General features: G+C 36.0%; 1 protein-coding gene across 3 annotated transcripts; it reads right to left on the minus strand.

The window, feature by feature from the left end:
- Positions 1-299: 299 nt before the first annotated feature.
- RNL (RNAligase) lies at positions 300-13,521 on the minus strand. 3 transcript variants are annotated; one of them, XM_048116498.2, is made up of 27 exons: positions 12,967-13,515; positions 12,051-12,527; positions 11,766-11,816; positions 11,544-11,626; positions 10,968-11,067; positions 10,517-10,595; positions 9,741-9,864; positions 8,721-8,827; positions 8,013-8,141; positions 7,370-7,428; positions 7,098-7,262; positions 6,708-6,868; positions 6,515-6,546; positions 6,053-6,216; positions 5,202-5,281; positions 4,600-4,665; positions 4,245-4,534; positions 3,658-3,765; positions 3,244-3,341; positions 2,742-2,802; positions 2,165-2,241; positions 1,997-2,068; positions 1,842-1,918; positions 1,552-1,632; positions 1,276-1,378; positions 1,036-1,194; positions 300-906 (listed from the first exon to the last, which is right to left on the minus strand). In XM_048116498.2, the coding sequence occupies exons 1-27, from the start codon at positions 13,114-13,116 to the stop codon at positions 514-516; spliced, it is 3,546 nt and encodes a 1,181-aa protein (XP_047972455.1). In that variant the 5' UTR covers positions 13,117-13,515; the 3' UTR covers positions 300-513. The 3 variants fall into 3 exon arrangements, with proteins under 3 accessions (XP_047972455.1, XP_047972454.1, XP_088924444.1); XM_048116497.2 differs by having other exon boundaries at positions 12,051-12,533; XM_089068318.1 differs by lacking the exons at positions 300-906; positions 1,036-1,194 and having other exon boundaries at positions 1,547-1,632; positions 12,051-12,533; positions 12,967-13,521.
- Positions 13,522-15,157: the final 1,636 nt, after the last annotated feature.

Below are 15,157 nucleotides of genomic sequence, written 5' to 3' on the forward strand. Positions count from 1 at the left end.
ATTCCGGTTAGACATTTTATCTTGGGAGTATAAAAAATGACCCCACTTTTCCCTTAATTTAAAAGCTGTAATTAATTTTAATCCACTTTGATTGCAAATAATAATATAAATAGATCCCACATTCCACTATCACACACTTAAATTATTACACTCAAACTTTTTTTAAAACCCGCACCCAACTCAACTGGGACTCCTATTCGTGGACGGAGGGAGTATCTTTTAAAAGTAAACTGATTAGTTTTGATGTTAAATTGAGAAATATTTACAAACAATTTGCAAAATAAATTGGAAGGTCCATGTTGAATTCAAGCTTTCAAGCTAATCTTGGCATTCGTGGATGATGATGTTAGAGTTTACAGAGGATCAAATTTTTGTTTCTCATAAAAATTTACATCTAAATAGGATAATCAGTTTCTTTACATTCATCACGACTCATGAGTATCCTAATTGAGCATCCATGCAGCAAAAAGATAATCTCAACTTGAACAAAATTGATTAAGAGTCACAGAAGACTCAGAAGAACTGGAGAACTCCCGTTATGGTGGTGGGTGGATTGATCTCGACACGAGTTGCCTTTCCTTGTGCAAGCAACTGAGGCAACGCATTCGCTTCTTTTGCCTTAACACCTTCAGCAGTCCATAAAGTCACATGTGGCCATTCGTTTTTCGAATCTATTTTCTCTCCATCAACTACTCCAGGATCAGCTTCCAATGCTGCCAACGTGTCGCTGAATAGTAATGAGCTGACAGCAACAGGAACGTTTTGGTTGAGATGCGGGGCAAAACTGGCTAAAGCAGTTACACCATGGCTTCTCTTATGAGCCAGAGTTAAATGGGCGTTTTTGAGGCTGCTCTTCAAATCCTTGTCCTTGAGGAAACCTTCGACTCTCGGATCCTTCATACGTAACTGTCAAATGATAACAATTGATCACTTGTCTGCAATCCTTCGAAGCTAGTTCCAGATGATAAACTAGAAAGCACAAATTTATACAGTCCTCAAAAATAACACTGCTAGCATTATAGGAGTACCACTTACGTTATGAATGAGATCGATGATTTCTGAAATAGGAAGAGTGACAGCAGCAAAGACAATGGCGCCAAGGTTCCGTTTTTCAGTACTAGGTGGGCTATAATCTGCCTTCGCGATTGCTTGAAGCTGCTCGATAACTTTTTCAACAGCGACGCCAAATGGGACCTATGAATAAGAGTACATGATTTAGTAAAAGCACCAATGAAAAAGAGATTTCTGCTTTTCAAAGAGAGTGATAACACTGACCTGAATAGAATTGAGATAATCAGCATTTGTGGACAAAGTATCACGTAACTGCTTCTCCCATTTGGTCCACTCCTTTGCATATTGGCCTTTTGTGGATTCCAATCTAGCGGATCAGAAGCATTAAAAAATTAAATCGACGACAGTCAACATGCGGGATGAGGCTAACTAAATTGCAGATACGAGAGGTGAATAGGTGATGCACCAGGACAATTCAACAGAGCCAACAAGAAGCGACATACAGCTTAAAGATGTACAGAGATGGAACTGGGACCTTACTTTCCATGTTGTCGGCAATGAAGCTTATATAAACTTAATCCTTCCTCCAAGATAGATCTCACACTTTCGGGTAGAGGAGGTCTTTTTCACATGCAAATTTGTATAAAAAATACTGTGAGTCCTAAGCAAATGTGTGCGTGTGTGTGTGAGAGAGAGAGAGAGGGAGGGAGGGAGAGAGAGAGACTGATGATCAAGGAGGAAGATAGAGCAGACAAATGATTTAAACCAATCGATATTACCTAAATAGTTAAGAGTTTGTCAGTTAGTCATATACTATATGAAACACTGACCTTTTGGGTTCCAATAAAGGCATCTTCACAATAGAGCCAAAGCGTTCTATTAGCTCTGTTTCAAACTCCTTACGATCCTGAAGATTGTAGAAAATAGCACCATCAATGATTCTTTTATGCAATAGTTTTGCTAGATTAGACTGAAACAACTCTACCTTGCCCTCATAGAGATTGTAGAACATCAACAGCACATAACCAACATTTGGAGATGAATTGTCAAGATTTCCCTAGAGGACGCAAATGACTATAAATTATCAAGTGTAACTTTTCCAAGAAGGAAGAATTGGGCTACCTAACATGAAAACAGCTAATATCATTATTACCGGATGATTAGCACGGTGAAGCACTCGAAATATAAAAACAGCAAGAGCATCAAGCGAGAACGGATTTGATTCAGTCCCTGCACAGTTTCAGGGGACCAAATAGATGCACAAACCGATAAGCAGAAATATGAAAGAAAGGATAAACTATAGAAAAATAATTAGAACCCCTTAAGAAACAAAAATAATCAAAGTTTTAGTTGTGATGAAGTGTATGAACTATCAGCCCATCAACCAATCAGCTCTCGTACGAGCAGAAGATCGTGGCATTTCAAACACTATACAGTTCACAAATTTGAGTTCCCATGTTGTTATAAGCTCCGGCGTTTAGTTTACACTTTACGGCATATAATTGAACTAGACAACACATGAATGCTTGCAGGTCAGTAGACTCATAGTTTTTTGATAATGACCAGATAGTCTTTATCAGAGTGAAAATTGTAAAGAATAGAGCATTGAAGAAAGAAGCATTGTTTTCACAAGGACAGAAGCAAGTTCAAATATATAAAACAGAAGCAACATTTTCACAAGAACAATAAGGTTCCTAAATTGCTGATAAGAATCCATGAAAGAAATTGACCTTCTGAGTCGGGTATGACTGGAACACCAGATGCCCCTGTGCTGCGACACATGTCCTCAATCTGTAAAAAAATGAATAACATACAAACTAAGTTAAAACTCAACAAAATACAAAATTTTACCTGCCATCAACTAGTCCCCCTACCCCAAAAGCAGGAATGAAGAAGAAGAAGAAGAAGAATGAGAAAAGGGGGGGGGGGGAGTTTCTTTTATAGGAGAGGTCAACCATACTGATAAGAAAGTGCATGAAAAGGCTCAATGTCATATCTTCCCACGACAGAGAAAAAACTGTGTCCGTATTTTTGAAATCACGTATACTGTTTTTTTTGCTTACTATGTGGTGATGACAGTTGACGGTGCATTACTATAACATTGTGAAGTGCTCAAATAACTAGCAGTTCCTTTTATATTTATATGATAAATGCCATCTTAAAAACTTAACAACAGTAGAAACATGCTGCTGGATGAAATAGAAAAGCTGGGATGGAAAGAAAAAGTATGACCTTTCTCCAAACTTCTTCATTGGGAGCATTTTTGTCAGCAAGCATAATAGAGTATGGTTTCTTGCGGTACTCTTGATCAACCTTCACCCAGTATCTCGCTAATTATGTCACAACTGGTTAATCGTGATATAGGTAAACAACATGATACTCTAGAATCAAAGTAACAATACCATGTAGAGCCCTCACCTGAGAGGCCTAACCTAAGGAACAATATGGCCACATAATTTGCATCAGGCAACACACACAATACCCATTTCCTTAGCATTGTGTCAGGGTTGTGCAAGTAACATGGCATTTATAGCACTCCAAATAAAAATTTCTAGTTATGATCGAACACATTCATTTTATATCATCCGAAAACTGGTTACTGTAAGTTATTGCACAGTTCAAATGAGATTGAGCTATCCTATGTACCTTTGATAAGATCACCCATCAAACTTTTAACTGGACGATCATCACCAAGCCTTCCAGGAGAACTCATTATTTCTTTACAGAGTGCCGATTTAGCACAACCAGGGATTCCTACATAGGAAATTGACAGTGCACTTCAGAAAATAAAATATTAGGAACTAGTATAACATGACAGATATAAGGTAGGAGATCCTTTACCATATAAGCACTGTGCAAATATGCATGCACACACACACAGAGAAATCAATGGAAATGCATTATGCTCAACCTTTTTATTTGTGAAATTCCTTGAATTAGCAAACCCGATGCACAATGTTGTAGAACAGTTTAGAAATTTAAGATTGGGGCTGAATTTGCATTACACTGGAATAACATATTATACCATATAGAGTTCCGAGGACAAGAACCTTACTTTTGGAAAAATCCTTATGAATCAACATGATCTTCTGTTTTGAACTAATATTTTAAATTCAGCTACAGTTGTGTGGGCATGGATATTGTTTCATGATATAACAAGCAGTATGTCATGCATTAGCCCTTTTATAATATATAGTGATACGAACCTCCATAAAACTAAATATAATTACTACCTGGAAAGAAAACAATAAGTCCATGATCCTTAGCAACGGTTTCCTTAACCATGGGAGATGGACTTGAAGGTGTCATATCTCGCTCTGGTTCAAGGTCACCCTCCTCATCTTGACCTCCCCCAGTCATGGCCATGAAATCTTCAACTCTAACAAAACTACCAGCAGAACCAATTAAAGCTTGATTTTCGGAACTGCGCTTTGCATATTGCTCAAGGAATGGCTCTGCTTCACTAAGATATGTGGATGAGGGCAGTTGTTTGTGTCCACATTTTCTGCGAATATACACAGCCCTTAACAGGGGCAAAAAAATGAATCAGATACTGGATTACAGGTTTGAAAGAATGTAGATAGATACCATTCATCCAGCATCTTGCTGAGCTGCCTTTGCTTTGCAGGTGAAGTATTCCATATCTTCATTTGCCTAGGTTGACCAAACATTAGTTACAGACACAACAGAAAATAACACTATTTTTATTATTAGAACTCAGGTGTGCCAATATATTTGTTTAGAGGACCTTGATATCTTTGGACCTTTAAAGTATAATGATTTTCAGGAAAATCTTATAAACAAAGGAAGCCAGTAAAAATCAAATCATAAGAGGCATTATGTCCTAGGAATTACTTCCATTGACATTAATATGGACTGCAGAAGATACAAGACTGTCATATCCCAATAAAGTAGTCCTTTCTTGGCCCTTGTCAAGTTTCCCAAGATTTAATAGGTTAGCAGTTGAAAAGTAAAACTTAAACTGACCAAAATTCAAAAATGGAACTTGTAAAACTAATTTACTCCACAAAATCATGAGGAATCTTCAAAACAACTTTATGAAAACAAGAACCAGCATGAACTCAATACAAGGGCCAAAGTTCTTTCAGAACATTACTCTGGAGCAAATGGCTATTCATACAATACGTTCAGTGATGAAGAGGTACAGACAAGCCATTCCGAAAACATACCTCATGTAGTAGGTTTTGTACGCAGTTTCACCTTGCTTAAAGAGAACAGACAAGCCATTCCGAATTAAAAAGGTCCGTATCTGTATGTTGGAAAAAGAAAATAAATTCATCCATTACTTGCTGTATCAACATAACATAGAGCAATGGACCCTGATATCATCTGGCACATAATAAGAGCATGCGCAACAATAGAAGTAATAATCAACAATCCTTAATAGCACCAAGTTTTCTTTAATAAACGAACAAAACACTTTTATTAGATAAAAGAAAGTCAAAACTAAACAAACAGCTATAAAGCAGTCAATCTTCAATATCCAAGTGCCTACATTTGTCATGCTTTTGAGTCCATAAACCAGCCTAAACTTAATTTTATCATATCACTGCATTAGATGTACTTCATTGACATTGAAAATCACATATTTCTATACTTGTATCCACAGCAAAGGAGCCACTGTAAATAAAAATCTAAAATATCAGTAGAAAAAATCAACAAATGAAGAATAATGAGCAGTCCTCCAAAAATATCAAGCATTAACTGCAGTTAAGCAATTGAATAAAATTTAAACCTGATAACTTAACTTAAGGACGCTGAGGTAATTTAGGTTTAATGCTCAAAGGTTTTTCTCAGAATTTGTATAAAAAATATATGCCCAAGGGCAGGGTAAAGTGCCTAATTGGCCATTAGCAACATCCAAGTAAGCCCACAGTGATTATAACTAATAAATTACTATGAATAAAGATGACAGAGATAAATTTAGACATAGTTTCAAGCTACTGAAGACAATTAGGTGAAATCTTTTCTAACAACCTAAAATTATCTGAGTGATTTGACGAATGCAAACATCCCAAACCTTATATGTAAGGAACTTCAACTTGATCATCAGGTTTGCATCTTCATCTGCTAAATCATCTTTTGCTGATTCGCCATTTAATTCACTCCCGGAACTAGCTTTTTTGGGGAACTCTACGGATCTTCCCTCATTAACCTTGAATAAGTTCAGGTCGACAAAAAAACCTGGAAACGTAACAAATAATAAAATAATTTCTGGAATTGTCAGCATCAGCAACCATTACATAAAATAAAAGATGAATCACTTACATTGAGCAAGGAATATCAAAGGGAAGAACATAGAAAATAAAGATAGAGATAGTTCTCTCTGAAGCATGCAACACTAGTTTGGCTAACAGACGCCACGTCTATGTTTCATGAGATAAGCAATGCTCACTCGACTTTAAAGATACAATTTCAGGTTCAGGACCAATAAGCGAATAAAAACAAAGATAAATGCTGAAATTTAAAATGAACTATATACCTCGATATAATGGCCACAAACCAGGATTGATCCTGCAGTTAGACATATTTGTTCATAAATAAAAACAGACTACTGGAAGATTTATATGCAATGCATAACACCTAGAGTAGTTATATAGGAATGAGTAGAACAAGAAGCAAAATTGATTTGCAGCTTATGTATAGCATCATTAGATTTACAGACTTCATCAAACCTCATCTCTTTCTGGTACTTTCTGAAAGCTGAATCACTATGGACATGGATAACCATCTTAAAATGAAGACTGTCCTTTGTGGTTGAATCTGCTTTATGAAAGTTATGGTAAAACTTAAAGGCGGCAGGGTAGCGTTTTTCTCTCATCAGACGAACAATTTCCTGAAGCAAAGGTGAAAAGAGTTGTCAACATTGAACTAATAATAATACTATCAGGATAGTAGAGCATCAACATGATTAACAGATAACAAGGAAGAGTCAATAAACTAACTCCCGATCCACCTGTCCATGAAAGATAATAGAACACTTATTTGTCAAATTTCACCATTTCTCCCTCAAATTTCACCATTTCTCCCAGTTTGCAAAGTCAATAATTAGTTGTAAGAGAAACCTGTAATTTGGTAGTAGAAAAATCTGCTGGACGGGTTTGCAGAAACTTTGACAGCACAGATCGATCTGCATTTCTTGATTGACTATCGGAAGCATCAGTTCCAAACCAGTCCATATAGTTTGGGCAGAAAGATGTACCAACACTCTTAAGAAGCGCCATTATTTGCTGCAGAACCAAATAACATAAAGAAAATTAACCTTCCAAGTACACTACAAAGACAGTTTAGCAAAATTAAGCATATTGAATTATTGATAGAAGAAATATCAGATAACCTGCTTTTCATTGGTTCTGTTCGCAGCACATATTTCACGCAGGCTGGATCCTAGGTCACCTGTGCAATTTTTGGACAGAAGAGCATGCATCAACACAAAATCAAGTTCAAGTTGTGCACAATACATGACTACATGTAGCAGAAAGACACGGAATGAACAACGTACATCAGCCATAGAATTTGGAATTAGCAGCAAGAATTTTCCCCCATTGCAAAATAAATGAAATAAGAAATTTACAAGAGGCTATTATTTTGTCATGTAACTATGAACCCTCAACCCTGGAAACAGTTCTTGCCCAAAGCCACCTTCAAAAAGATTTAACTTGTTTATTCAATTGTCCATGTAAAATGTAAATTAGCAAATGCATACATTGATAGTACCATGGAGAAACAAAACGAGAAAATAAGTTTGAGACTAGATGTACAACTTTTCAAATTATATGCATAGTACTGTAGTCTATGGGCCATGATATTTCCTGGCTGTTAAATATGTCCTGAATATAGATAATTCGAACACATCATAGGTTCTTGTTACTACAATTTTTTAGGATTAATAGCTTTGACAGTAAACCCAGAAAGCCAGCATATAAAAGGATGGTGATATGGCATGAAAGAAGATTTTAATTTGGATAAATACAGATTACCTCCTTCTATTGGTGGTGGAGGATGGTCTCTCAAAACCTGCTTCATATGTTCTGAGCTACCCTGGCTTACTATCCGAGCCACTAGACCTTCCAAGATCTCACCCTGCACCATTATATGATCTTTTGATCCTGCAGGTAAGAGAAAAGAATAACGATCAGCATTTATAATACTAATCTAAGTATAGTTTTACTAATGTGAACATCAAGGATGGGATTGGCAGCATGCAAGAAGCTCAACAAACAAAATAAACTCATACAACTTGAAACATCAAGACATCGTCAGCCTCATTTCTTCATCAAGTTACGGCTATCAGATTCCAAAATCACACAATCCTGAACAATACACATGCCATATGGAAAGAAGCTATCGGCATGCATGACTTACATTTAAAATAGTGGCATAGTAAATAAATAAGTATTTTTCGAATAACCTATAACACAATGGAGGCACAGGGAGTTGGAGCGAAAATCACGCAAGAAAAGAAGCACAACAGAATTACGAGGAGGCATAATGAGAGGGAGGGAGTACAGAGAAGGGGACGAGGTAAAGGAAGAGGCCTGACTATATAATTATAGTTTTTAACTTTGTATGGCAAAGCAAGAATAAAACCACAATTATCCGTTAGCAACTAATATCAAAGCATGACAAATGACAAAATTGTAACAAACATTTAGTGAGTTGCATTCTCAATCTAGATCCAACTTTACCAGGTATTGATATATCAGCAACTTCATCAAGTGTTTTGCATACAGTCGTGGCAGTTCCTTCCTCACTGAGGGCATCATAAGCCGCAAAAAATGACATTACAGATTTCCTGAGATAGAGAGATAGTATACAAATAAATGCCTTAAAAGAGGTTTCTGATGTTTATTTTAAACTTTGACCAACTTAAAAGGCCAGAGACCTGAACCATAAAGTATCTTTCTTCATCACCATTTGAACCCCAAACCCTAAACCCAATTTACATAATACATAGGGTCCCTAACAAATTAAACCAATCAAATGTTCACAACAAATCAACGTGTTTCTGAACTTATATGTGGAGGCACAAACAAAGTTGGACTGTGATACATATCCCACATCGGCTTCACACAAATATGTGGAATTGCATATAAGAGGGAGTCAACCTTTACTTTGACCATGGTTTTGGATTGAGTTAGAGGTTCCTATCTTTTACGCTTATCAGATTGGGTCTTGTGGCCTTAGAGTTCAGGACATAACATGTTGTCATCTACAGATTTGGCTTCTGAAAATCTTATTTGTCTATTGTTGTATTGGATATGAAAAAAAAATAGTATCAAATTCTTTTTATCGTTCTATTGGACCAATAACAAACAGATTTTGGAATAAACTCACAGCCTCACATTGAAACTCAAAGCATCAAGGACAAGAAAATCCACATACAATGACAGGATAAGCTCATAAGCCTAAAGAAAACCTGTCATCTATGATAATCTTCCGGGATTTCTCAAACTGATTTTACGCTGAACCTTTAGTGATATTTTTTCATGATACGCAATACGGATAGAAAATTCCTCATATTTCAAAACAAAGTACTTAGTATTTTATTTGAAGTCTTCATATGTCAAAACGAAGACTAATGTATCCATCAAATGCAATCATTTAAGTCAATATTTGTTTTTTTTTAATACAATATCAGAGTAAAGTTCAACGTATCAACGAATATTGTCTTAACTCGTGATGATAGATCATAGATCAAAACTCACCTTGTTGAGAATAACCACACATGATTTGTAGGTAGACGCCAGTTCCTACAGAAAGCTATAAGAGCAGGGGTAGAGTAGAATTTTGGTTTTCCATTACCCAACTCCGTAACTGCAGTCACAACCACTGTGGAAAAAAGGTAAAAGGGTATCTGCAAAATTAGGGAATACAAGCCTCGATTTTTTGGATGAACATTAAAAATTGAATAAAGATGAGAGATATTCATCAATACTTTCAAAGAAGTACAGATATAAAAGCAACGGAAAATAAAACAGGAAATAATGTTATTATGCCCTTCAACCAGATGACTAAAATCGAAAAAACATCTGCATAAAAAAGCATGACAAATGAAGAAATTATGCAATCATGTTTGCTTCAAAGCACATGACCAAATCAACTGCTTGATATACAAGTGACGCCCATCTTTAATCCAATCTCATGTTTTTTTTAAGAAAATAGTGTGAAAGAAGAAACATGAAGTTTCCATTTATAAGGGAATACTAGTTTTGATGCAACAAGGAATACACATTCTGAAGTGTATAATTATTAAGAATAAACCTTCAATTTTCTAAACTTGTGAAAATGATAAGCAAGAAAAACTGCAAATTAAGGACACGAGGAAAGTGGGCTCTTAAAAGGAATACTGGCATCTTCAGCAAGATGATTTTTTAGCACGAAAGAACAGTAAGCTTAGTAAGTCTATTTCAAGAATATCGTTCATGGTTATCCTCAAAGTGAATATAAAGGAATTAAAGAGAATATGCACTGGTTCACTCACCATAATCTTCGTGGGGACGTTGCCCATGGTCTCCTAATACAGCAGTTACCAGCTCCATTGACACACACATACGATTCCTCTTGAGTAAAAACAAAAAAGTGGTTCTTTATTTAGATGACAAAGAAAACCAAGAAGAACATGAAGTGACATACAATTTTACCACATGCTTAAATAAATTAAGTAAAACTTATCAAGTAGCCATTCTTAATATAGCAATGCATGCAACAACCGGATGACAGGGCATCTTCATTAAAATTTAGGAATGAAAATGATGAAAAATCTACAAACCATATAAATACTGAAGCTTAAATGGTAACAAGTCTTAATAGGTAATTCGATCTCAAAACTAAAGGCAATCTCAAAAAATTATATCAACATTTCACCAACACAAGGTCAGTAAATTTAATTTTTTTACTTGGAATACGTAATAGCTGTGTCATTCCAGATTTACCTCAAGAAACTCATTGAACTCGGCTTGCTTCTTGCTAGCTTGTGAACCCCAAGCTTCACGAAACATGCGTCCAAGTACAAAAACACCAACTGCAGTGTAACTGTAGTACACACATCAAATTACAGTCTTTCATAAATAAACGATAAAAGGAAAGTAGCAAAGCACAAGACCAATAGAAACCATTTCGAAGGCCTTCTCTTATTTCTGGATCATACTACATGTACGACAAACATACCCTCAGCTCTTCAAATACCCGAACATATAATGCATGAAAGACGCCTGATACTCTCTAAGCAAATAGTTCAAGCCGTGATCAATATTAACTACAAGTTAAATAAGTGCTACTAAGTTGGCCCCTGTGTCTTCCCTTTTTTTGGGTAGCTCCAGCAGTTACAAATCACATGTATTAACATGTAAATAAAAGGCTTGCATAATCCATCCTAGTAAAAAATACCATATTTTAACTTTTACCTCTGGACAAGACAGTTACACTGAAATCGGTACATGAGAAAATGGATACCAAAAAGAATAATGAAAGGGAGTGCAGGATAAAAGGACAATCAATGATAGACTTACATATTCCCATAGCTATTCTTGGCATATGCTCCTCCCTCGTGTCCGGCATACATGAAAAGTGAGCCAGAGTGCTTGAGTGAAACCTGTAAAAGTCAAAGTTAACATAAATCTTCGATGCAGTAAGTAAGGCCATAACTTGAGGGAAAACAAAGGAGAAACAGAAGAACAAAGGTTCTTGTATCAGTAAGATCAAGAGAAACATTAAAAAGTACATTACCCTACCTCCATAGTAGCTAAACCTTTGGAAACCATCTCTATCATCCTTGTCCTAACCTGCAAGAATCAGATTAAGAAAAGCCAAGCATGTATATCGCACTCTCCGAAGTAGTATCTGTTTTTTACCAAACACTTACTAAAACTACAAGATATGGGCCATTTATATCATAAAGTTCACTTGAAACGATTGATAATCATCTGTTACTTAAGGTAAAATAATCATAACACCAGAATTTAGCATATTCTGTATTTTGTTCGATCCAGAAAAAAAGAATAGATGAAATAGCTTACCTCTTGATCAGACTTCTCATTTTCAAATTTAGGGTAAAAAGTTGCTCTAACTTGGGCTCGTGAGTACGTCAAGCTGTCAGTGGTGAAGCTTTCCAGTAATTTTTCACTAAACAGCTTACTAGAAACGGCAGCAGGTGCCCCAGAAGATTCAGTTTGGTTTCCATGATCTGGTACTGTCATTTGATCGGCTGGAGCTGAACTCGGTCCTACTGTTGTGGACCCACTTATGGTTCCATATGCCTTGGGCTTCGATGCAGACTTTTGTGAACAAGCAGGTACATGGTCCATTACCCTCCCAATGCTCCCAAACTGCGGGATTACTAGTGGCATAACAGGCTCTTCTGCAACCATATCCGTGGCAGCTTTCTTGCCAGTATTTGAGGAACTCCCTGAGGCTGACAACGACGAAGCTGACAATGAGGCAGATAACTCATTGACTTTTGACTTCTCCACCCATCTGTGTTCTTTACTGGCTCCCTGCCGCTGAGTTGTTTCATTATTACATATCAATTACCACTAATGCAGCCAGCAAAATACACAAGCAAGGTACAACTATATTATGAGCAAGTATGCTAGATGAAAAAACCAGGTGCGGCTATGTTAGAAAAACGGTAAGCCCTAACTGCGACAATAATAGGAAAAACGATCAAACATACATGGATTGTGCAAACTCCGAATGCAGAAACAAAAATATTATTAACGGACAGAACAAAAATGCTTCACATCATCATACAATTAATTTCAAGGAGATTAATTCTGACAGTTAATCGCTGATGGTCAGTCAATCCATATTGTTAGCAGTCGAGCGCCAATACAAACAAAAACTGGAAGTAATTATCGAGAGCAAATAAAAAGTAGAGCGTAGAATCCGAGCATAGATAAAAAACACGAGTCCATTGGATGAAGAGCGACATACCTGCTTGCGAGGCATTGTGAGCGGGGGGAAGGATGAGCGTGAGAGAGTGGGAGAGAAAGAGCGAAACGGGATTGAGATTCTATAGGAAAAGGGCGAGCGAGAATGAAGTGTATTGGATAAAGCGCCGAAAAATCTCTGCGAAACAGACATTCACGGGAAATAGAAGTGTGTGTATCGATCATATGAAGATAAAAACGTCAATTCACAACGTGTCCACGGCAATGGGGATTGATCAAGTCAATCGCATTCAACAACTGTTGTTTATTCCACAGCATTGCTTATTCAGAGTTACTCGTACTATAAATTCCTAATTAGACCGAGGTGATGAGACTGTGTGTGGAGAGACAGGGAGTCGCCTATAGAAGTGGAGAGAGTGGGGTGAGGGAGGGTTTCCAGTAGAGAGAGAGATATACGGAGAAAGAGAAACATAAAGAGAGAGGTGGAGGCTAGGCGGTTCTACGTGAATCAGTGTATATGTTGTGCTCCATTTTCTTCTCTATCAAAGTTGAGATTTTGCATACAAAACCCTATTCACTCAATTCATTAAAAAACAGATGTGCACTTTCACCCGGTAATTTGATTTGGGTACGGCTCGAGAGTGTGGTTTAGTCGAGAAGGTATATAGAAAATGTACACTGTGTGTTTACTATTCTTCTAAAATGTAATATTCTCTCTGTCCGCGAATAGGAGTCTCGTTTTTCCATTTTAGTCCGTCCGTGAATAGGAATCCCGGTTCACTTATGCCATAAATGGTAATAGGGTCTCACCTTCCACTAACTCATTACACTCACATTTCATTTAAAACTAATATAAACAAGTGGGACTCATATTCCACTAACTTTTTTCCACCACTTTTCTTAATATTTCTTAAAACTCGTGCCGCCCATGAATGGGACTCCTAATGGCGGACGGAGGAAGGGTAAATTAATTTTTAAAAATAAAATAATAGTAGTAAATTGTAATACCTTCTCAAATATATTTTTCCGGCAAATATGGTAATTATAATATTTTACCATTGATAGGGAAGTAAGATGGAGAGGTAAAGATACCTCTTCAAAATGGAAAAGGTATAATAACTTTTCAAATACATCTCCCCTTAGAAGATGATTTTTCAGTAAAAAAATAAATAAATATGTTAGTTATATTAGTTTATCTTTTCATTTAACTCTCTCCTTGGAGATACTCTAACATGACTCTTATATTTTTATATAAATCAAAACTATTTTTCAAAATCTTTGCATTTTTATATTTTTATCTTTTTGTTTTACAGTTCCATTTAAATATTGTAATGCATTCATGCCATAATATAGGAGTACTAGTACGTAATTAATCTTTTCGATTCTGAAATCATAAATTTTAATTGAGAAAACGAATAATAGTATAAAGGAGGATTGGAAAAGGGGATTGATCAAATCACTAAATTATTTATTGCACCCTCGAACATAAAATTTTGGATCCACTTCCGATGATCAAAGACTCCCTCCGTCCTGCAATAATTGTCACTCTTGATAGTGGCACGAGTTTTAAAAAATGTAAGGAAAAGTTTATGGAAAAATTAGTAGAATATGGAATCCATTTTTTTATATTAATTTTATAATAAAATGTGAGTGATGTGAGTTAGTGGAATGTGAGACCTATTTACCATTTATGATAAAAATGAAGTGTGACAATTATTGTGGTCAATTATTGTGGGACGGATCAGATGAAAAAGAATGACAATTATTGTGGGATGGGGTAGCACAAGATATATGTCCAAGAAATAATTTAGTTTGGAATAATAAACTTGATTTTTGTAATTAAATTATCTATATGTGATGCAAACATCTAGATATTGTAAAATTCTAGAATTAAGTATGAGAATAACTAGATATTTTAGTTGAAATATCTAGATATATAATTCTCTGGAATGCCTATAAATATGGGATAGTTGTATCATTTTGTATGAGTTAAAAAGTTTGAGAAATAAAGAGTTTCTTTGTTTCCCCACATCACCAACATCCTTGTGTCGTTAAATAGTATACTTTCATGTTTATCACGTGGCTATCACGTGATGACAGGTTCATGTGTTATCATGTCATGCCATCGAGTAACTTGTTCTAAAATTATTGCTACTATAGGGAAATTGCTATATTTGTTGACCGCATAGCGCGTAGTTCAGTTAGTAACATTCTCGCAAATACTTTATTGCTTA

Source organism: Salvia hispanica, chromosome 3 (assembly GCF_029641045.1).
Source record: "Salvia hispanica isolate PSC_SH4W2 chromosome 3, Shi_PSC_v1, whole genome shotgun sequence".
NCBI lineage: Eukaryota > Viridiplantae > Streptophyta > Magnoliopsida > Lamiales > Lamiaceae > Salvia > Salvia hispanica.

Bases quoted from the DNA above. Each gene is read 5' to 3' on its own strand.
- RNL (XM_048116497.2), bottom strand. From the start codon at position 13,116: ATGTCTGTTTCGCAGAGATTTTTCGGCGCTTTATCCAATACACTTCAT. The intron at 7,263-7,369 runs GTTATCTGATAT...TTGGTTCTGCAG, and splicing joins ACAGAACCAATGAAAAGCAG to CAAATAATGGCGCTTCTTAA. The intron at 2,242-2,741 runs GTCAATTTCTTT...GAAACTGTGCAG, and splicing joins AGTCATACCCGACTCAGAAG to GGACTGAATCAAATCCGTTC.